The sequence below is a fragment of the Mustelus asterias genome, unplaced genomic scaffold, assembly GCF_964213995.1.
Source record: "Mustelus asterias unplaced genomic scaffold, sMusAst1.hap1.1 HAP1_SCAFFOLD_315, whole genome shotgun sequence".
Classification (NCBI taxonomy): Eukaryota; Metazoa; Chordata; class Chondrichthyes; order Carcharhiniformes; family Triakidae; genus Mustelus; species Mustelus asterias.
In genome coordinates, this window is record NW_027590278.1 from 189,705 (window position 1) to 212,239 (window position 22,535).

At 47.5% G+C, this 22,535-nt stretch overlaps 1 protein-coding gene across 1 annotated transcript in view; it reads left to right on the forward strand.

Annotated features, from left to right (window-relative positions):
- The window catches only part of rtkna (rhotekin a), a 412,303-nt gene that overhangs the window by 143,799 nt on the left and 245,969 nt on the right, over nt 1-22,535 (forward strand). Inside the window, exons 4-5 of the mRNA XM_078204370.1 lie at nt 4,561-4,614; nt 4,943-5,060. Coding sequence (XP_078060496.1) covers nt 4,561-4,614; nt 4,943-5,060 — 172 coding nt within the window. The remainder of the gene's footprint in view (nt 1-4,560; nt 4,615-4,942; nt 5,061-22,535) is intronic.

Consider the following 22,535-nt stretch of genomic DNA (forward strand, 5'->3'; position numbering starts at 1 on the left):
TCGAATCCCTTTGAACATTAACATTTGATAGTTGCTCCCTGGTTCATAGAATACCTAAAGTGCAGAAGGAACCCATTCGGCCCATCAAATCTGCGCTGACCCTCTGACAGAGCATCTTACCCAGGCCCTATCCCCACTAATTCCCCCTAATCTACACCTCTTTGGACACTAAGGGGAAAGTTAGTGTGCTCAATTACCAAACCCGCACTCATTAAAGAATGTTCTGTTTTTTCTATTCTTAGTTCCAAACTAAATCCCTCACATTTCCCCACATTATACATCATTTGTTCTTTGTTGCCCAATCACCTCTCATTTCTCTTTGTGCCCTTCTCGCAACTTACATTTACCCTAGCTTTGATAAATTAATGCGGTGGCACAGTGATTAGCACCGTTGCCTCACAGCGCCAGGTAGCCGGGTTCGATTCCCGGGGGCACGGTGGCACAGTGGTTAGCACCGCTTCCTCACAGCGCTGGGGAGCCGGGTTCGATTCCCGGCAGAACGGTGGCACAGTGGTTAGCACCGCTTCCTCACAGCGCTGGGGAGCCGGGTTTGAATGCTGGCAGAACGGTGGCACAGTGGTTAGCACCGCTGCCTCACAGCGCCAGGTAGCCGGGTTCGATTCCCGGGGGCACGGTGGCACAGTGATTAGCACCGCTTCCTCACAGCGCTGGGGAGCCGGGTTCGATTCCCGGCAGAACGGTGGCACAGTGATTAGCACCGCTGCCTCACAGCGCCAGGTAGCCGGGTTCGATTCCCGGCAGCATGGTGGCACAGTGGTTAGCACCGCAGCCTCACAGTGCCAGGGACCCAGGTTCGATTCCCGGGGGCACGGGGGAACAGTGGTTAGAACATAGAACATTACAGCGCAGTACAGGCCCTTCGGCCCTCGATGTTGCGCCGACCAGTGGAACCAATCTAAAGCCCCTCGAATCTACACTATTCCAATATCATCCATATGTTTATCCAATAACCATTTGAATGCTCTTAATGTTGACGAGACCACCACTGCTGCAGGCAGGGCATTCCACGCCCTTACTACTCTCTGAGTAAAGAACCTACCTCTAACATCTGTCCTATATCTCTCACCCCTCAATTTAAAGCTATGTCCCCTCGTACTAGCCAACACCATCCGAGGAAAAAGGCTCTCACTATCCCACCCTATCTAATCCTCTGATCATCTTGTATGCCTCTATTAAGTCACCTCTTAACCTTCTTCTCTCTAACAAAAACAACCTCAAGCCCCTCAGCCTTTCCTCATACGATTTTCCCACCATACCAGGCAACATCCTGGTAAATCTCCTCTGCACCCTTTCCAACACTTCCACATCTTTCCTATAATGCGGTGACCAGAACTGTACGCAATACTCCAAATGCGGTCGCACCAGAGTTTTGTACAGTTGCAGCATGACCTCCTGGCTCCGTAACTCAATCCCTCTACCAATAAAAGCTAACACACCGTACGCCTTCTTAACAACCCTATCAACCTGGGTGCCAACTTTCAGGGATCTATGCACATGGACACCCAGATCCCTCTGTTCATCCACACTACCAAGTATCTTACCATTCGTCCAGTACTCTGTAATCCTGTTACTCCTTCCAAAGTGAATCACCTCACACTTTTCCGCATTAAACTCATTTGCCACCTCCCAGCCCAGCTCTGCAGCTTATCTATGTCCCTCTGTAACCTGCCACTTCCCTCCGCACTGTCTACAACTCCACCGACTTTAGTGTCATCCGCAAATTTACTAATCCATCCTTCCACGCCCTCATCCAGGTCATTAATAAAAATGACAAACAGCAGTGGCCCCAAAACAGATCCTTGCGGTACACCACTAGTAACTGAACTCCAGGATGAATATTTCCCATCAACCACTACCCTCTGTTTTCTTACAGCCAGCCAATTCCTGATCCAAACCACTAAATCACCCTCAATCCCATGTGGCCGTATTTTCTGCAAAAGCTTGCCAAGGGGAACCTTAACAAACGCTTTGCTGAAATCCATATACACCACATCAACCGCTTTACCCTCATCCACCTCTTTGGTCACCTTCTCAAAGAACTCAAAGAACTTGGAAGAAGGTGTAACTGGTGTAATCAGCACGTTTGCGGATGACACGAAGATGGCTGGAATTGCGGATAGCGAAGAGCATTGCCGGGCAATACAGCAGGATATAGATAGGCTGGAAAATTGGGCGGAGAGGTGGCAGATGGAGTTTAATCCGGATAAATGCGAAGTGATGCATTTTGGAAGAAATAATGTAGGGAGGAGTTATGCAATAAATGGCAGAGTCATCAGGAGTATAGAAACACAGAGGGACCTAGGTGTGCAAGTCCACAAATCCTTGAAGGTGGCAACACAGGTGGAGAAGAAGGCATATGGTATGCTTGCCTTTATAGGACGGGGTATAGAGTATAAAAGCTGGAGTCTGATGATGCAGCTGTATAGAACGCTGGTTAGGCCACATTTGGAGTACTGCGTCCAGTTCTGGTCGCCGCACTACCAGAAGGACGTGGAGGCATTGGAGAGAGTGCAGAGAAGGTTTACCAGGATGTTGCCTGGTATGGAGGGTCTTAGCTATGAGGAGAGATTGGGTAGACTGGGGTTGTTCTCCTTGGAAAGACGGAGAATGAGGGGAGATCTAATAGAGGTGTACAAGATTATGAAGGGTATAGATAGGGTGAACAGTGGGAAGCTTTTTCCCAGGTCGGAGGTGACGATCACGAGGGGTCACGGGCTCAAGTTGAGCGGGGCGAGGTATAACTCAGACATCAGAGGGACGTTTTTTACACAGAGGGTGGTGGGGGCCTGGAATGCGCTGCCAAGTAGGGTGGTGGAGGCAGGCACGCTGACATCGTTTAAGACTTACCTGGATAGTCACATGAGCAGCCTGGGAATGGAGGGATACAAACGATTGGTCGAGTTGGACCAAGGAGCGGCACAGGCTTGGAGGGCCGAAGGGCCTGTTTCCTGTGCTGTACTGTTCTTTGTTCTTTGCTCTTTATAAGGTTTGTGAGGCATGACCTACCCTTCACAAAACCATGCTGACTATCCCTAATCAAATTATTCCTTTCTAGGTGATTATAAATCCTATCTCTCATAATCCTTTCCAATACTTTGCCCACAACAGAAGTAAGGCTCACCGGTCTATAATTACCAGGGTTGTCCCTACTCCCCTTCTCGAACAAGGGGACAACATTTGCTATCCTCCAGTCTTCTGGCACTGTTCCTGTAGACAATGACGACACAAAGATCAAAGCCAAAGCCTCTGCAATCTCCTCTCTAGCCTCCCAGAAAATCCTAGGATAAATCCCATCCGGCCCAGGGGACTTATCTATTTTTACCCTTTCCAGAATTGCTAACACCTCCTCCTTATGAGCCTCAATCCCATCCAGTCCAACAGCCTGCATCTCAGTACTCCCCTCAACAACACTGTCCCTCTCCAGTGTGAATACTGACGAAAAATATTCATTTAGTGCCTCTCCTATCTCTTCAGACTCCACGCACAACTTCCCACTACTGTCCTTGACTGGCCCTAATCTTACCCTAGTCATTCTTTTACTCCTGGCATACCTGTAGAAAGCTTTAGGGTTTTCCTTGATCCTACCTGCCAAAGACTTCTCATGTCCCCTCCTGGCTCTTCTTAACTCTTTCTTTAGGTCCTTCCTGGCTAACTTGTAACTCTCAAGTGCCCTAACTGAGCCTTCACGTCTCATCTTAACATAAGTCTCCTTCTTCCTCTTCACAAGAGATTCAACCTCCTTAGTAAACCACGATTCCCTCACACGTCTGCTTCCTCCCTGCCTGACAGGTACATATTTATCAAGGACGCGTGGTAGCTGTTCCTTGAACAAGTTCCACATTTCAATTGTGCCCATCCCCTGCAGTTTCCTTCCCCAACCTATGCCGGCTAAACCTCGCCTAATCGCATCATAATTTCCTTTCCCCCAGCTATAACTCTTGCCCTTTGGTATATACCTATCCTTTTCCATTGCTAGCACCGCTGCCTCACAGTGCCAGGTAGCTGGGTTCGATTCCCGGCAGCACGGTGGCACAGTGGTTAGCACCGCTGCCTCACAGTGCCAGGTAGCTGGGTTCGATTCCCGGCAGCACGGTGGCACAGTGGTTAGCACCGCAGCCTCACAGTGCCAGGGACCCAGGTTCGATTCCCGGCAGCACGGTGGCACAGTGGTTAGCACTGCTATCTCACAGCACCAGGTAGCCGGGTTCGATTCCCAGCTTGGATCACTGTCTGTGTGGAGTCTGCATGGGTTTCCTCCGGGTGCTCCGGTTTCCCCCCTGAGTCTGAACGATGTGCTGATTAGGGGGCATTGGCCATGCTAAATTCTCCCTCAGTGTAACCTGAACAGGTGCTGGAGTGTGGCGACTTGGGGATTTTCACGTAACTTCACTGCAGTGTTAGTTTAAGCCTACTTGTGACACTAATAAATAAACTTAACTTAAATTACTTCCCGTCTGCTCATCTGATCTGATATAGCTTGTCAGTAGTTGAGGCCAGCTCTATTTCAGAAAGTTGATGTTCTTGTGTTCTTGTCAATAGACCTTCGAATTCCTCTCATGTGGAAAGATACTGACTACTTCAAAAATAAAGGAGGTGAGAAATGATTTTTTTTTCTGAGTGGACTTTAGTTGAAATATCTATTTGTTGGAGGACTTTGGGGGCGGGGGGAGCAGGGGTTGGAAAAAGTGCGGGATGGACAGGAATGGAGTGGGAGTATGGGAAGGAACACAAGCTTATACATAGAACATAGAACAGTACAGCACAGTACAGGCCCTTCGGCCCTCGATGTTGTGCCGAGCTTTGTCCGAAACCAAGCTTATAGTAGAAGAACATGCAAAAGAACAGGGATGCAGGAATATGGGTCTTTGTGTGCATTGGGAGTGATTAATTGCAGGACTGATTCTCACCGTGTTCCCCACAGATATGCACCGATATGCTGTGTTTGCATTGGTAAAGATTGGCTGTGACATCTATGACACTGACATGGTGTTGGTGGATCGTACCATGACAGATATTTGTTTCGAAAATGCCTTCCTGTTGTAAGTAGAAAACCGTGCTTCCTGGTCAAACAATATAATGTCCTAATGTTCAGTTGGGCAGCATGGTGGGTGCAGGCTCGGAGGGTCAAAGGACCTGTTCCTGTGCTGTCATTTTCCTGTAGATATGTCTGTACTTCAGAATCATAGAATCATTCAGGTTTGTTTATTCTTATCATTATCGAGTCTGAGTGACCTGATACATGGAGCACAAAAAGCAAGTCAGAAGACAAATGGAATATTGTTTCCTGTGAGGAGAATATAATGTAAATACAATACAGAATATAATACAAATATAGTATAAATATAATATAAATATAGTATGGAATATAATATAAATATTATTGAGGGAACACTTTGGATCCAGTGATCATAATGCCATTAGTTTAAACCTGATCGTGGATAAGGATAGACCTGGTCCTCGGGTTGAAGTTTTGAACTGGAAAAAGGCCAAATTTGATGAAATGAGAAGGGATCTGGGAAGTGTGGATTGGCACAGGCTGTTCTCTGGTAAGGATGTAAATGGAAAGTGGGAGGCCTTCAAAGGAGACATTTTGAGAGTGCAGAGTTTGTATGTTCCTGTCAGGATTAAAGGCAAAGTAAATCGGAATAAGGAACCTTGGTTCTTGAGGGAGATTGTAACACTGATTAAGAGGAAGAGAGAGTTGTATGAAATGTACAGGCAGCAAGGAACAGATCAGATGCTCGAGGAGTATAAAAAGTGCAAGAAGCTACTTAAGAGGGAAATCAGGAGGGCTAAAAGAAGACATGAGGTTGCTTTGGCAGACAGAGTGAAGGAAAATCCAAAGAGCTTCTATAGGTATGTTAGGAGCAAGAGGATAGTGAGGGATAAAATTGGTCCTCTTGAAGACCAGAGTGGTAGACTGTGTATGGAACCAAAAGAGATGGGGGAGATACTAAATGGTTTTTTTGCATCCGTATTTACTGAGGAAACGGGCATGGAGTCTACGGAAATGGGGAAAACTGGTAGGGAGGCCATGGAACCTTTACAGATTAAAGGGGAGGAGGTGCTCGCTGTCTTGAGGCAAATCAGAGTGGATAAATCCCCAGGACCGGACAGGGTATTCCCACGGAACTTGAGGGAAGCTAGTGTTGAACTTGCAGGGGCCCTGGCAGACATATTTAAAATGTCAGTATTCACGGGGGAGGTGCCGGATGATTGGAGGGTGGCTCATGTTGTTCCGTTGTTTAAAAAAGGTTCCAAAAGAAATCCGGGAAATTATCGGCCAGTATGTTTGACGTCGGTGGTGGGCAATTTAGAACATAGAACATAGAACATAGAACAGTACAGCACAGAACAGGCCCTTCGGCCCACGATGTTGTGCCGAGCTTTATCTGAAACCAAGATCAAGCTATCCCACTCCCTATCATCATGGTGTGCTCCATGTGCCTATCCAATAACCGCTTAAATGTTCCTAAAGTGTCTGACTCCACTATCACTGCAAGGCAGTCCATTCCACACCCCAACCACTCTCTGCGTAAAGAACCTACCTCTGATATCCTTCCTGTAGAATGCAAGACTGGGCGGAGAAGTGGCAGATGGACTTCAACCCGGATAAGTGTGTGGTGATCCATTTTGGCAGATCCAATGGGATGGAGCAGCAGTATAAAATGAAGGGTACCATTCTTAGCAGTGTAGAGGATCAGAAGGACCTTGGGGTCCGGGTCCATAGGACTCTTAAATCGGCCTCGCAGGTGGAGGATGCGGTCAAGAAGGCGTATGGCGTACTAGCCTTCATTAATCGAGGGATTGAGTTTAGGAGTCGGGAGATAATGCTGCAGCTTTATAGGACCCTGGTTAGACCCCACTTGGAGTACTGCGCGCAGTTCTGGTCACCTCATTACAGGAAAGATGTTGAAGCCATTGAAAGGGTGCAGAGGAGATTTACAAGGATGTTGCCTGGATTGGGGGGCATGCCTTATGAGGATAGGTTGAGGGAGCTTGGTCTCTTCTCCCTGGAGAGACGAAGGATGAGAGGTGACCTGATAGAGGTTTACAAGATGTTGAGGGGTCTGGATAGGGTGGACTCTCAGAGGCTATTTCCAAGGGCTGAAATGGTTGCTACGAGAGGACACAGGTTTAAGGTGCTGGGGGGTAGGTACAGGGGGGATGTCAGGGGTAAGTTTTTCACTCAGAGGGTGGTGGGTGAGTGGAATCGGCTGACGTCGGTGGTGGTGGAGGCAAACTCGTTGGGGTCTTTTAAGAGACTTCTGGATGAGTACATGGGATTTAATGGGATTGAGGGCTATAGATAGGCCTAGAGGTGGGGATGTGATCGGCGCAACTTGTGGGCCGAAGGGCCTGTTTGTGCTGTGACTTTCTATGTTCTATGTTCTATGTATCTCCCACCACGAACCCTATAGTTATGCGTGCCGCAGGGATCGGTACTCGGGCCGCAACTATTTACCATTTATATAGATGATCTGGAGGAGGGGACGGAGTGTAGGGTAACGAAGTTTGCAGACGACACAAAGATAAGTGGAAAAGTGAATCGTGTGGAGGACGGAGAAGATCTGCAGAGAGATTTGGACAGGCTGAGTGAGTGGGCGAGGATATGGCAAATGAAGTATAACGTTGATAAATGCGAGGTTATACACTTTGGAGGAAATAATAACAAATGGGATTACTATCTCAATGGAAACAAATTAAAACATGCTACCGTGCAAAGGGACCTGGGGGTCCTTGTGCATGAGACGCAAAAGCCCAGTCTGCAGGTACAACAGGTGATCAAGAAGGCAAATGGGATGTTGGCCTATATCGCGAGGGGGATAGAATATAAAAGCAGGGATGTCTTGATGCACCTGTACAGGGCATTGGTGAGGCCGCAGCTGGAATACTGTGTGCAGTATTGGTCCCCTTATATGAGGAAGGATATATTGGCATTGGAGGGAGTGCAGAGAAGGTTCACCAGGTTGATACCGGAGATGAGGGGTTTGGATTATGAGGAGAGGCTGAGGAGATTGGGTTTGTACTCGTTGGAGTTTAGAAGGATGAGGGGGGATCTTATGGAGACTTATAAGATAATGCGGGGGCTGGATAGGGTGGAGGCGGAGAGATTCTTTCCACTTCGTAAGGAAGTTAAAACTAGAGGACACCGCCTCAAAATAAAGGGGGGTCGGTTTAAGACAGAGTTGAGGAGGAACTTCTTCTCCCAGAGGGTGGTGAATCTCTGGAATTATCTGCCCACTGAGGTGGTGGAGGCTACCTCGCTGAATATGTTTAAAGCGCGGATGGATGGATTCCTGATCGGTAAGGGAATTAAGGGTTATGGGGATCAGGCGGGTAAGTGGTACTGATCCACGTCAGATCAGCCATGATCTTATTGAATGGTGGGGCAGGCTCGAGGGGCTAGATGGCCTACTCCTGCTCCTATTTCTTATGTTCTTATGTTCTTATGTTCTTATGCCCCCTTGTAATAGCTCCATCCACCTGAGGAAATAGTCTTTGAATGTTCACTCTATCTATCCCCTTCATCATTTTATAAACCTCTATTAAGTCTCCCCTCAGCCTCCTCCGCTCCAGAGAGAACAGCCCCAGCTCCCGCAACCTTTCCTCATAAGACCTACCCTCCAAACCAGGCAGCATCCTGAAGAGTGCAGTTGAATCTCCTCTGCACTCTTTCCAGCGCTTCCACATCCTTCTTATAGTGAGGTGACCAGAACTGCACACAATATTCCAAATGTGGTCTCACCAAGGTCCTGTACAGTTGCAGCATAACCCCACAGCTCTTAAACTCCAACCCACTGTTAATAAAAGCTAACACACTATAGGCCTTCTTCACAGCTCTATCCACTTGAGTGGCAACCTTTAGAGATCTGTGGAAATCTCTGTTCCTCCACCGTCTTCAGAACCTTACCTTTGACCCTGTAATCCACATTTAAATTAGTCCTACCAAAATGAATCACCTCACATTTATCAGGGTTAAACTCCATTTGCCATTTTTCAGCGCAGCTTTGCATCCTATCTATGTCTCTTTGCAGCCTACAACAGCCCTCCACCTCATCCACTACTCCACCAATCTTGGTGTCATCAGCAAATTTACTGATCCACCCTTCAGCCCCCTCCTCTAAGTCATTAATAAAAATCACAAAGAGCAGAGGACCAAGCACTGATCCCTGCGGCACTCCGCTAGCAACCTGCCTCCAATTCGAAAATTTTCCATTGACCACCACCCTCTGTCTTCGATCAGACAGCCAGTTACCTATCCAATCGGCCAACTTTCCCTCTATCCCACACCTCCTCACTTTCATCATAAGCCGACCATGGGGGACCTTATCAAACGCCTTACTAAAATCCATGTATATGACATCAACTGCCCTACCTTCATCAACACACCTAGTTACCTCCTCAAAAAATTCTATCAAATTTGTGAGGCACGATTTGCCCTTCACAAATCCGTGCTGACTATCCCGGATTAATCCGCATCTTTCTAAATGGTCGTAAATCCCATCCCTAAGGACCTTTTCCATCAATTTACCAACCACCGAAGTCAGACTAACCGGTCTATAATTACCAGGGTCATTTCTATTCCCTTTCTTAAACAGAGGAACAACATTTGCCACTCTCCAGTCCTCTGGCACCATCCCCGTGGACAGCGAGGACCCAAAGATCAAAGCCAAAGGCTCTGCAATCTCATCCCTCGCCTCCCAAAGAATCCTAGGATACATTTCATCAGGCCCAGGGGACTTATCGACCTTCAGTTTATTCAAAACTTGTAACCCTCAAAGAAGTGCCTTTCCGCAGCCGTTAAACTATCCTTGATGAACAATTAAGTTATTGGAAGGTGTGATAAGGGATAGGATCTACAAATATTTGGATAGACAGGGACTTATTAGGGAGAGTCAACATGGCTTTGTGCGTGGTAGGTCATGTTTGACCAATCTATTAGAGTTTTTCGAGGAGGTTACCAGGAAAGTGCATGAAGGGAAGGCGGTGGATGTTGTCTACCTGAATTTCAGCAAGGCCTTTGACAAGGTCCCTCATGGGAGGTTAGTTAGGAAGGTTCAGTCGCTAGGTATACATGGGGAGGTAGTAAATTGGATAAGACACTGGCTCAATGGAAGAAGCCAGAGAGTGGTTGTGGAGGATTGCTTCTCTGAGTGGAGGCCTGTGACTAGTGGTGTGCCGCAGGGATCGGTGTTGGGTCCATTGTTGTTTGTCATCTATATCAATGATCTGGATGATAATGTGGTAAATTGGATCAGCAAGTTTGCTGATGATACAAAGATTGGAGGTGTAGTGGACCGTGAGGAAGGTTTTCAAAGCTTGCTGAGGGATTTGGACCAACTAGAAAAATGGGCTGAAAAATGGCAAATGGAATTTAACGCAGACAAGTGTGAGATATTGCAGTTTGGAAGGACAAACCAAAGAAGAACGTACAGGGTAAATGGTAGGACTCTGAAGAGTGCAGTTGAACAGAGGGATCTGGGAATACAGGTACAGAATTCCCTAAAAGTGACGTCACAGGTGGATAGGGTCATAAAGAGTGCCTTTGGTACATAAGAACAAAGAACAATACAGCACAGGTACAGGCCCTTCGGCCTTCCAAGCCCGCGCCGCTCCCTGGTCCAAACTAGACCATTCTTTTGTATCCCTCCATTCCCACTCCGTTCATATGGCTGTCTAGATAAGTCTTAAACGTTCCCAGTGTGTCCGCCTCCACCACCTTGCCTGGCAGTGCATTCCAGGCCCCCACCACCCTCTGTGTAAAATATGTCCGTCTGATATCTGTGTTAAACCTCCCCCCCTTCACCTTGAACCTATGACCCCTCGTGAACGTCACCACCGACCTGGGGAAAAGCTTCCCACCGTTCACCCTATCTCTGCCTTTCATAATTTTATACACCTCTATTAAGTCTCCCCTCATCTTCCGTCTTTCCAGGGAGAACAACCCCAGTTTACCCAATCTCTCCTCATAACTAAGCCCCTCCATACATTGTCCTTTATAAATCGGAGTATCGAGTATAAAAGTTGGAGTGTTATGGTAAGGTTATATAAGGCAATGGTGAGGCCGAATTTGGAGTATTGTGTACAGTTTTGGTCACCTAGTTACAGGAAGGATGTAAATAAGATTGAAAGAGTGCAGAGAAGGTTCACAAGGATGTTGCCGGGACTTGAGAAGCTGAGTTATAGAGAGAGATTGAATAGGTTGGGACTTTATTCCCTGGAGCGTAGAAGATTGAGGGGAGATTTGATAGAGGTGTATAAGATTTTGATGGGTATAGATAGAGTGAATGCAAGCAGGCTTTTTCCGCTGAGGCTAGGGGAGAAAAAAACCAGAGGGCATGGGTTAAGGGTGAAAGGAGAAAAGTTTAAAGGGAATATTAGGGGGGGCTTCTTCACGCAGAGAGTGGTGGGAGTGTGGAATGAGCTGCCGGATAAAGTGGTAAATGCGGGGTCACTTTTAACATTTAAGAAAAACTTGGACGGGTTCATGGATGAGAGGGGTGTGGAGGGATATGGTCCAAATGCAGGTCAGTGGGACGAGGCATAAAATGGTTCGGCACAGACAAGAAGGGCCAAAAGGCCTGTTTCTGAGCTGTAATTTTCTATGGTTCTATGGTTCTAAATACAATATAAATTCATAACATATAATATATAATATAATATAGTATTAAATATAAATAGAATATAGAATATAATATATATATAATATAGAATACAAAATAAATATATAAAATAATATAATCCAATATATTGGTGGAGGTTAGGAACAGGAAGGGGTCGGTAACTTTGCTGGGTGTTTTCTATAGGCCGCCCAATAGTAACAGAGATGTTGAGGAGCAGATGGGGAAACAGATCCTGGAGAGATGTAGGAATAACAGAGTTGTCGTGATGGGAGATTTTAATTTCCCAAACATAGATTGGAATATCCCTAGGGCTAGGGGTTTGGATGGAGAGGAGTTTGTTAGGTGTGTCCAGGAGAGTTTCCTGACACAGTATGTGGATAAGCCTACTAGAGGAGAGGCTGTACTTGATCTGGTGCTGGCTAATGAACCTGGACAGGTGGAGGATCTCTCGGTGGGTGAGCATCTTGGGGATAGCGATCATAATTCTATCTCCTTCACGATAGCATTGGAAAGAGATAGGATCAGGCAGGCTAGGAAAGTGTTTCTCTGGAGTAAAGGGAAATACAGTGTCATCAGGCAGGAAATTAGACGGGTAAATTGGAAGGAGGCATTCTTGGGGAAAAGTACCGAAGGAAAGTGGAGGATTTTCAAGGAATGTTTGTCTGGAGCTCTGCATGACAACGTTCCGATGAGACAGGGGGGTGTTGGTAGGGTACGGGAACCGTGGTGCACGAAGGTTGTGATGAACCTGGTGAATAAGAAAAGAGAGGCGTACAGAAGGTTCAGGGAGCTAGGAGGTGTTAAGGATTTAGAGGAGTATACGGGATGTAGGAAGGAGCTTAAGAAGGAAATTAGGAGAGCGAGAAGGGGTCATGAGAAGGCCTTGGCGGGTAAGATTAAGGAGAATCCCAAGGCTTTCTACAAATATGTCAAGAGTAAAAGGATGAGATGTGAAGGCATAGGACCCTTAAAAGGTGAAGGGGGAAAAGTTTGTGCGGAACCGTTAGAAATGGCGGAGGTGCTTAATGAATACTTTACCTCGGTATTCACGGTGGAAAGGGATCTGGGTGGTTGTACTGCTGGTTTGCGGTGGACAGAAAGGATCGAGCATGTGGACATAAAGAAAGAGGATGTGTTGGAACTATTGAATGGCATCAAGGTTGGTAAGTCGCCGGGACCGGATGGGATGTACCCCAGGTTACTGTGGGAGGCGAGGGAGGAGATTGCGGAGCCTTTGGCGATGATCTTTGCATAGTCGATGGAGACGGGAGAGGTTCCGGAGGATTGGAGGATTGCAGATGTGGTCCCTATATTCAAGAAAGGGAACAGGGACAGCCCGGGAAATTACCGACCGGTGAGTCTAACCTCAGTGGTTGGTAAGTTGATGGAGAGGATCCTGAGAGACAGGATTTATGATCATCTAGAGAAGTTTAGTATGATCAAAAGTAGTCAGCACGGCTTTGTCAAGGGCAGGTCGTGCCTTACGAGCCTGTTGAGTTCTTTGAAAATGTGACCAAACACATTGACGAAGGAAGAGCGGTGGATGTGGTCTATATGGACTTCAGCAAGGCGTTCGATAAGGTCCCCCATGCAAGACTTCTTGAGAAAGTGAGAGGGCATGGGATCCAAGGGGCTGTTGCCTTGTGGATCCAGAACTGGCTTGCCTGCAGAAGGCAGAGAGTGGCTGTGGAGGGGTCTTTCTCTGCATGGAGGTCAGTGACCAGTGGAGTGCCCCAGGGATCTGTTCTGGGACCCTTGCTGTTTGTCATTTTCATAAATGACCTGGATGAGGAAGTGGAGGGATGGGTTGGTAAGTTTGCTGACGACACCAAGGTAGGTGGTGTTGTGGATAGTTTGGAGGGATGTCAGAAGTTGCAGCGAGACATAGATAGAATGCAAGACTGGGCGGAGAAGTGGCAGATGGACTTCAACCCGGATAAGTGTGTGGTGATCCATTTTGGCAGATCCAATGGGATGAAGCAGCAGTATAATATGAAGGGTACCATTCGTAGCAGTGTAGAGGATCAGAAGGACCTTGGGGTCCGGGTCCATAGGACTCTTAAATCGGCCTCGCAGGTGGAGGATGCGGTCAAGAAGGCGTACGGCGTACTGGCCTTCATTAATCGAGGGATTGAGTTTAGGAGTCGGGAGATAATGCTGCAGCTTTATAGGACCCTGGTTAGACCCCACTTGGAGTACTGCGCGCAGTTCTGGTCACCTCATTACAGGAAAGATGTTGAAGCCATTGAAAGGGTGCAGAGGAGATTTACAAGGATGTTGCCTGGATTGGGGGGCATGCCTTATGAGGATAGGTTGAGGGAGCTTGGTCTCTTCTCCCTGGAGAGACGAAGGATGAGAGGTGACCTGATAGAGGTTTACAAGATGTTGAAAGGTCTGGATAGGGTAGACTCTCAGAGGCTATTTCCAAGGGCTGAAATGGTTGCTACGAGAGGACACCGGTTTAAGGTGCTGGGGGGTAGGTACAGAGGAGATGTCAGGGGTAAGTTTTTCACTCAGAGGGTGGTGGGTGAGTGGAATCGGCTGACGTCGGTGGTGGTGGAGGCAAACTCGTTGGGGTCTTTTAAGAGACTTCTGGATGAGTACATGGGATTTAATGGGATTGAGGGCTATAGATAGGCCTAGAGGTGGGGATGTGATCGGCGCAACTTGTGGGCCGAAGGGCCTGTTTGTGCTGTGGCTTTCTATGTTCTATGTTCTATTATACTCCTTCATCCCATTTGACCTGCCAAAATGGACCACTACACATTTATCCAGGTTGAAGTCCATCTGCCACTTCTCCACCCAGTCTTGCATCCTATCTATATCACTCTGCAGCTCCTGACATCCCTCCAAACTTTCCACAACACCACCAACCTTCGTGTCATCAGCAAACCTGCCAACCCATCCCTCCACTTCCTCATCCAGGTCATTTATGAAAATGACAAACAGCAAGGGTCCCAGAACAGATCCCTGGGGCACTCCACTGGTGACCAACCTCCATTCAGAAAAGGACCCATCTACAGCCACTCTCTGCCTTCTGCAGGCAAGCCAGTTCTGGATCCACAAGGCAACAGCCCCTTGGATCCCATGCCCTCTCACTTTCTCGAGAGGTCTTGCATGGGGGACCTTATCGAACACCTTGCTGAAGTCCATGTAAACCACATCTACCGCTTTTCCTTCGTCAATGTGTTTGGTCACATTTTCAAAGAACTCCACCAGGCTCGTAAGGCACGATTTGCCTTTGACAAAGCCATGCGGACTACGTTTGAGCATATTAAACCTCTCTAAATGTTCTAAATCATGTCCCTCAGGATCTTCTCCATCAACTTACCAACCACTGAGGTTAGACTCACCGGTCGGTAATTTCCTGGGCTATCCCTATTCCCTTTAGAACATAGAACATAGAACAGTACAGCACAGAACAGGCCCTTCGGCCCACGATGTTGTGCCGAGCTTTATCTGAAACCAAGATCAAGCTATCCCACTCCCTATCATCCTGGTGTGCTCCCTGTGCCTATGTGCTTAAATGTTTCTAAAGTGTCTGACTCCACTATCACTGCAGGCAGTCCATTCCACACCCCAACCACTCTCTGCGTAAAGAACCTACCTCTGATATCCGTCATGTATCTCCCACCACGAACCCTATAGTTATGCCCCCTTGTAATAGCTCCATCCACCCGAGGAAATAGTCTTTGAACGTTCACTCTATCTATCCCCTTCATCATTTTATACACCTCTATTAAGTCTCCCCTCAGCCTCCTCCGCTCCAGAGAGAACAGCCCTAGCTCCCTCAACCTTTCCTCATATGACCTACCCTCCAAACCAGGCAGCATCCTGGTAAATCTCCTCTGCACTCTTTCCAGCGCTTCCACATCCTTCTTATAGTGAGGTGACCAGAACTGCACACAATATTCCAAATGTGGTCTCACCAAGGTCCTGTACAGTTGCAGCATAACCCCACGGCTCTTAAACTCCAACCCCCTGTTAATAAAGGAATATAGGAACCACATCCGCAATCCTCCAATCCTCCGGACCCTCTCCCATCTCCATCGACGACGCAAAGATCATCGCTAGAGGCTCTGCAATCTCTTCCCTCACCTCCCACAGAAACCTGGGGTACATCCCATCCGGTCCCGGCGACTTATCTATCTTGATGCTATTCAAAATTTCCAACACATCCTCTTTCTTAATGTCCACAAACTCTATCTTTTCAGTTCGCCGCAATCCTGTAGTACAACCACCCAGGTCTTTTTCCCCCGTGAATACCGAGGTAAAGTATTCGTTAAGCACCTCTGCTATTTCTTCCGGTTCTGTACAGACTTTCTCACCTTCACGTTTTATAGGTCCTATTCCTTCACATCTCATCCTTTTACTCTTCACATATTTATGGAGCGCCTTAGGGTTCTCCTTAATCTTACCTGCCAAGTCCTTCTCGTGACCCCTTCTGGCTCTCCTAATTTCCTTCTTAAGTCCCTTCCTACAAGCCGTATACTCATCTAGATCCCTATCATCACCTCGCTCTCTGAACCTTTTGTACGCTTTCCTTTTCTTTTTGACTAGGTTCAACACAGCTTTCGTGCACCATGGTTCCCGTAACCTACCAAAACATCCCTATCTCATCGGAACGTTGTCATGCAGAAGTCCAGACAAACATTCCTTGAAAATCTGCTACCTTACTTTGGTATTTTTCCTCGCGAATACCTCCTTCCAATCAACGCCTCTAATCTCCCGCCTGATGGCTTCATATTTCCCGTTACTCCAGATAAACACTTTCCTAGCTTGCCTGATCCTATCTCTTTCCAATGCTAGCATAAAGGGGATAGAGTTATGATCACTATCCCCAAGATGCTCCCCCACTGAGAGATCTGATACCTGTCCAGGTTCATTTGCCAGTACCAGATCGAGTACAGCCTCTCCTCTTGTAGGCTTATCCACATGCTGTGTCATGAAACCCTCCTGAACACACCTAACAAACTCCTCCCCATCCAACCCCCTTACCCTAGGGATATTCCAATCGATGTTTGGGAAATTAAAGTCTCCCATCACGACAACCCTGTTATTACTACATTTTGTGGTGTGGAGATGCCGGCGTTGGACTGGGGTAAACACAGTAAGACGTTTAACAACACCAGGTTAAAGTCCAACAGGTTTATTTGGTAGCAAAAGCCACACCTATCCAAAAGTGTGGCTTTTGCTACCAAATAAACCTGTTGGACTTTAACCTGGTGTTGTTAAACCTCTTACTGTGATTACTACATCTCTCCAGGATCTGTTTCCCTATCTGCTCCTCAACATCCCTGTTACTGTTGGGCGGCCGATAGAAAACATCTAGCAAAGTTATCGACCCCTTCCCGCTCCGAACTTCCACCCACAGAGACTCCGGAGACAATCCCTCCACGGCGTCCACTTTCTCTACAGCTGTGACACTATCCCTGATCAGCAGTGCCACTCCCCCCCCTCTTTTGCCTCCCTCTCTGTCCTTTCTGAAACATATAGGACCCTTTCTGAAACAGGGTATAGGACCCTGGTCAGACCCCACCTGGAGTACTGTGCCCAGTTCTGGTCGCCTCATTACAGAAAGGATGTGGAAGCCATAGAACGGGTGCAGAGGAGATTTACGAGGATGTTGCCAGGGTACTGAAAGAAATGTCAGAGGTAATAGTGGATGCGTTAGTGATTATTTATCAAAACTCGTTGCATTCTGGGGTAGTGCCGGTTGATTGGAAAACGGCTAATGTTACGCCGCTGTTTAAAAAAGGAAGGAGACAAAAGGCGGGTAACTATAGGCCGGTCAGCTTAACGTCTGTAGTAGGGAAAATGCTGGAATCCATTATTAAAGAGGAGATAGCAGGGCATCTGGATAGAAATGGTTCGATCAATCAGATGCAGCATGGATTCATGAGGGGAAAGTCGTGCTTGACGAACATGTTGGATTTTTATGAAGATGTGACGAGGGCGGTTGATGGAGGAGAACCGGTGGATGCGGTGTTTTTGGATTTCCAAAAGGCGTTTGATAAGGTGCCCCATAAAAGGCTGCTGAAGAAGATTAGGGCACACGGAGTTGGGGGTAGTGTGTTAAAGTGGATTGGGGACTGGCTATCCGACAGGAAGCAAAGAGTCGGAATAAATGGGTGTTTTTCCGGTTGGAGGAAGGTAACTAGTGGCGTGCCGCAGGGATCGGTACTCGGGCCGCAACTGTTTACCATTTATATAGATGATCTGGAGGAGGGGACGGAGTGTAGGGTAACGAAGTTTGCAGACGACACAAAGATAAGTGGAAAAGTGAATCGTGTGGAGGACGGAGAAGATCTGCAGAGAGATTTGGACAGGCTGAGTGAGTGGGCGAGGATATGGCAAATGGAGTATAACGTTGATAAATGCGAGGTTATACACTTTGGAGGAAATAATAACAAATGGGATTACTATCTCAATGGAAACAAATTAAAACATGCTACCGTGCAAAGGGACCTGGGGGTCCTTGTGCATGAGACGCAAAAGCCCAGTCTGCAGGTACAACAGGTGATCAAGAAGGCAAATGGGATGTTGGCCTATATTGCGAGGGGGATAGAATATAAAAGCAGGGATGTCTTGATGCACCTGTACAGGGCATTGGTGAGGCCGCAGCTGGAATACTGTGTGCAGTATTGGTCCCCTTATATGAGGAAGGATATATTGGCATTGGAGGGAGTGCAGAGAAGGTTCACCAGGTTGATACCGGAGATGAGGGGTTTGGATTATGAGGAGAGGCTGAGGAGATTGGGTTTGTACTCGTTGGAGTTTAGAAGGATGAGGGGGGATCTTATGGAGACTTATAAGATAATGCGGGGGCTGGATAGGGTGGAGGCGGAGAGATTCTTTCCACTTAGTAAGGAAGTTAAAACTAGAGGACACAGCCTCAAAATAAAGGGGGGTCGGTTTAAGACAGAGTTGAGGAGGAACTTCTTCTCCCAGAGGGTGGTGAATCTCTGGAATTCTCTGCCCACTGAGGTGGTGGAGGCTACCTCGCTGAATATGTTTAAAGCGCGGATGGATGGATTCCTGATCGGTAAGGGAATTAAGGGTTATGGGGATCAGGCGGGTAAGTGGTACTGATCCACGTCAGATCAGCCATGATCTTATTGAATGGCGGGGCAGGCTCGAGGGGCTAGATGGCCTACTCCTACTCCTATTTCTTATGTTCTTATGTTCTTATGAGGGGTTTGGATTATGAGGAGAGGCTGAGGAGATTGGGTTTGTACTCGTTGGAGTTTAGAAGGATGAGGGGGAATCTTATGGAGACTTATAAGATAATGCGGCGGCTGGATAGGGTGGAGGCGGAGAGATTCTTTCCACTTAGTAAGGAAGTTAAAACTAGAGGACACAGCCTCAAAATAAAGGGGGGTCGGTTTAAGACAGAGTTGAGGAGGAACTTCTTCTCCCAGAGGGTGGTGAATCTCTGGAATTCTCTGCCCACTGAGGTGGTGGAGGCTACCTCGCTGAATATGTTTAAAGCGCGGATGGATGGATTCCTGAGCGGTAAGGGAATTAAGGGTTATGGGGATCAGGCGGGTAAGTGGTACTGATCCACGTCAGATCAGCCATGATCTTATTGAATGGCGGGGCAGGCTCGAGGGGCTAGATGGCCTACTCCTGCTCCTATTTCTTATGTTCTTATGTTCTTTTATATTACTAGCTAGCTTACACTCATATATCATCTTCCCTCTTATTGCCTTTTTAGTTGTCCTCTGCTCACTTTTAAAGGCTTCCCAATCCTCTGGCTTCCCACTAATCCTCGCCACTTTGTATGCTTTTTATTTTGCGTTTATGCTGTCCTTGACTTCCCTTGTCAGCCATGGATGTCTCGTCCTCCCCTCAGCATGTTTCCTCCTCCGAGGGATGAATTTCTGTTCTGCCTCCCGAATAACGCCCCAAAACTCCTGCCATTGCCGTTCCCCTGTGAGGTTCCCTTTCCAATCAACTCTGGCCAGCTCCTCCCTCACGTCTTTGTAGGTACCTTTATTTAATTGTAATACCGTTACATCTGATTCCAGCTTCTCCCTCTCAAACTGCAGGGTAAGTTCTATCAGATTGTGGTCACTGCTTCCTCAGGGTTCCTTCACCTTAAGTTCCCTCATCAAGTCTGTCTCATTACACATCACCAAATCCAGAATTGCCTGTTCCCTCGTCGGCTCTGTTTTAAGCTGCTCCAAAAAACCACCTCTTACACATTCCACAAATTCCTTTTCTTGGGGCCCAATACCTACCTGAGTTTCCCAGTCCACCTGCATATTGAAGCCCCCATGATTATTGTAATGTTGCCTTTTCTATCTCCTGATTTATTTTCTGCCCAACTTCCTGACTACTGCTCGGGGGCCTGTACATAACTCCCATCAGGGTCTTTTTACCTTTGTGATTCCTCAACTCTACCCACAGAGATTCTATGCCTTCTGATCCTACATCACTTCTTGCTGTCGATTTAACTTCATTCCTTACGAACAATAGGGAGTGGGATAGCTTGATCTGGGTTTCAGATAAAGCTCGGCACAACATCGTGGGCCGAAGGGCCTGTTCTGTGCTGTACTGTTCTATGTTCTATGTTTAATGCAACCCCGCCCTCTTTTCCCATCTGCCTGTCCTTCCGATAGGACACATAGAAGTCATAGAAATCATAGAAACCCTACAGTGCAGAAGGAGGCCATTCAGCCCATCGAGTCTGCACCAACCACAATCCCACCCAGGCCCTATCCCCATATCCCCATATATTTACCTGCTAATCCCTCTAACCTACGCATCCCGGGACACTAAGGCGCAATTTAGCATGGCCAATCAACCTAACCCGCACATCTTTGGACTGTGGGAGGAAACCGGAGCACCCGGAGGAAACCCACGTATCCTTGGATATTTAGACCCCCAGCCCTGATCCCCTTGCAGCCACATCTCTGTGATGCCCACAACATCGTACCGGCCAATTTCAATGTACGCAACAAGCTAATTGACCTTGATCCATACATTGCGCACGTTTAGGTACAACACCCTCAGTTCGACATTGACTTCTCATACTTGTCGCCTTTTTTGCTCTGCCTGAGGTTAGATTCCTGCCACCTTCTATACTCTCTGTTCTATTCCGTGGTCTGGAACAAAGAACAAAGAACAAAGAACAGTAGAGCACAGGAAACAGGCCCTTCGGCCCTCCAAGCCTGTGCCGCTCCTTGGTCCAACTAGACCAATCGTTTGTATCCCTCCATTCCCAGGCTGCTCATGTGACTATCCAGGTAAGTCTTAAACGATGTCAGCGTGCCTGCCTCCACCACCCTACTTGGCAGCGCATTCCAGGCCCCCACCACCGTCTGTGTAAAAAACATCCCTCTGATATCTGAGTTATACCTCGCCCCTCTCACCTTGAGCCCGTGACCCCTCGTGATCGTCACCTCCGACCTGGGAAAAAGCTTCCCACTGTTCACCCTATCTATACCCTTCATAATCTTGTACACCTCTATTAGATCTCCCCTCATTCTCTGTCTTTCCAGGGAGAACAACCCCAGTTTACCCAATCTCTCCTCATAGCTAAGACCCTCCATACCAGGCAACATCCTGGTAAACCTTCTCTGCACTCTCTCTAACGCCTCCACGTCCTTCTGGTAGTGCGGCGACCAGAACTGTTTGCAGTACTCCAAATGTGGCCTAACCAGCGTTCTATACAGCTGCATCATCAGACTCCAGCTTTTATACTCTATACCCCGTCCTATAAAGGCAAGCATACCATATGCCTTCTTCACCACCTTCTCCACCTGTGTTGCCACCTTCAAGGATTTGTGGACTTGCACACCTTGGTCCCTCTGTGTTTCTATACTCCTGATGACTCTGCCATTTATTGTATAACTCCTCCCTACATTATTTCTTCCAAAATGCATCACTTCGCATTTATCCGGATTAAACTCCATCTGCCACCTCTCCGCCCAATTTTCCAGCCTATCTACATCCTGCTGTATTGCCCACCAATGCTCTTCGCTATCTGCTAGTCCAGCCATCTTCGTGTCATCCGCAAACTTGCTGATTACATCAGTTACACCTTCTTCCAAATCATTTATATATATCACAAATAGCAGCGGCCCCAGTACAGAGCCCTGCGGAACACCACTGGTCACAGACCTCCAGCCGGAAAAAGACCCTTCGACCACTACCCTCTGTCTCCTATGGCCAAGCCAGTTCTCCACCCATCTAGCCACTTCTCCTTGTAGCCCATGAGCCTTAACATTCTTAACCAACCTGCCATGTGGGACTTTGTCAAATGTCTTACTGAAATCCATATAGACGACATTCACGGCCCTTCCTTCATCAACCGTTTTTGTCACTTCCTCAAAAAACTCCACCAAATTTGTAAGGCACGACCTCCCTCTTACAAAACCATGCTGTCTGTCACTAATGAGATTGTTCCGTTCTAAATGCACATACATCCTGTCTCTAAGAATCCTCTCCAACAACTTCCCTACCACAGACGTCAAGCTCACCGACCTATAATTTCCTGGGTTATCCCTGCTACCCTTCTTAAACAACGGGACCACATTCGCTATCCTCCAATCCTCAGGGACCTCACCCGTGTCCAAAGAAGCGACAAAGATTTCCGTCAGTGGCCCAGCAATTTCATCTCTCATCTCCCTGAGCAGTCGAGGATAGATGCCATCAGGCCCTGGGGCTTTGTCAGTTTTAATGTTCCCTAAAAAACCTAACACTTCCTCTCTTGTAATGGAGATTTTCTCTAACGGGTCAACACCTCCCTCCGAGACGCTCCCGGTTAACATGCCCCTCTCCTTCGTGAATACCGATGCAAAGTATTCATTTAGGATCTCCTCTATTCCCTTGGGTTCTAAGCATAATTCCCCTCCTTTGTCCCTGAGAGGTCCGATTTTC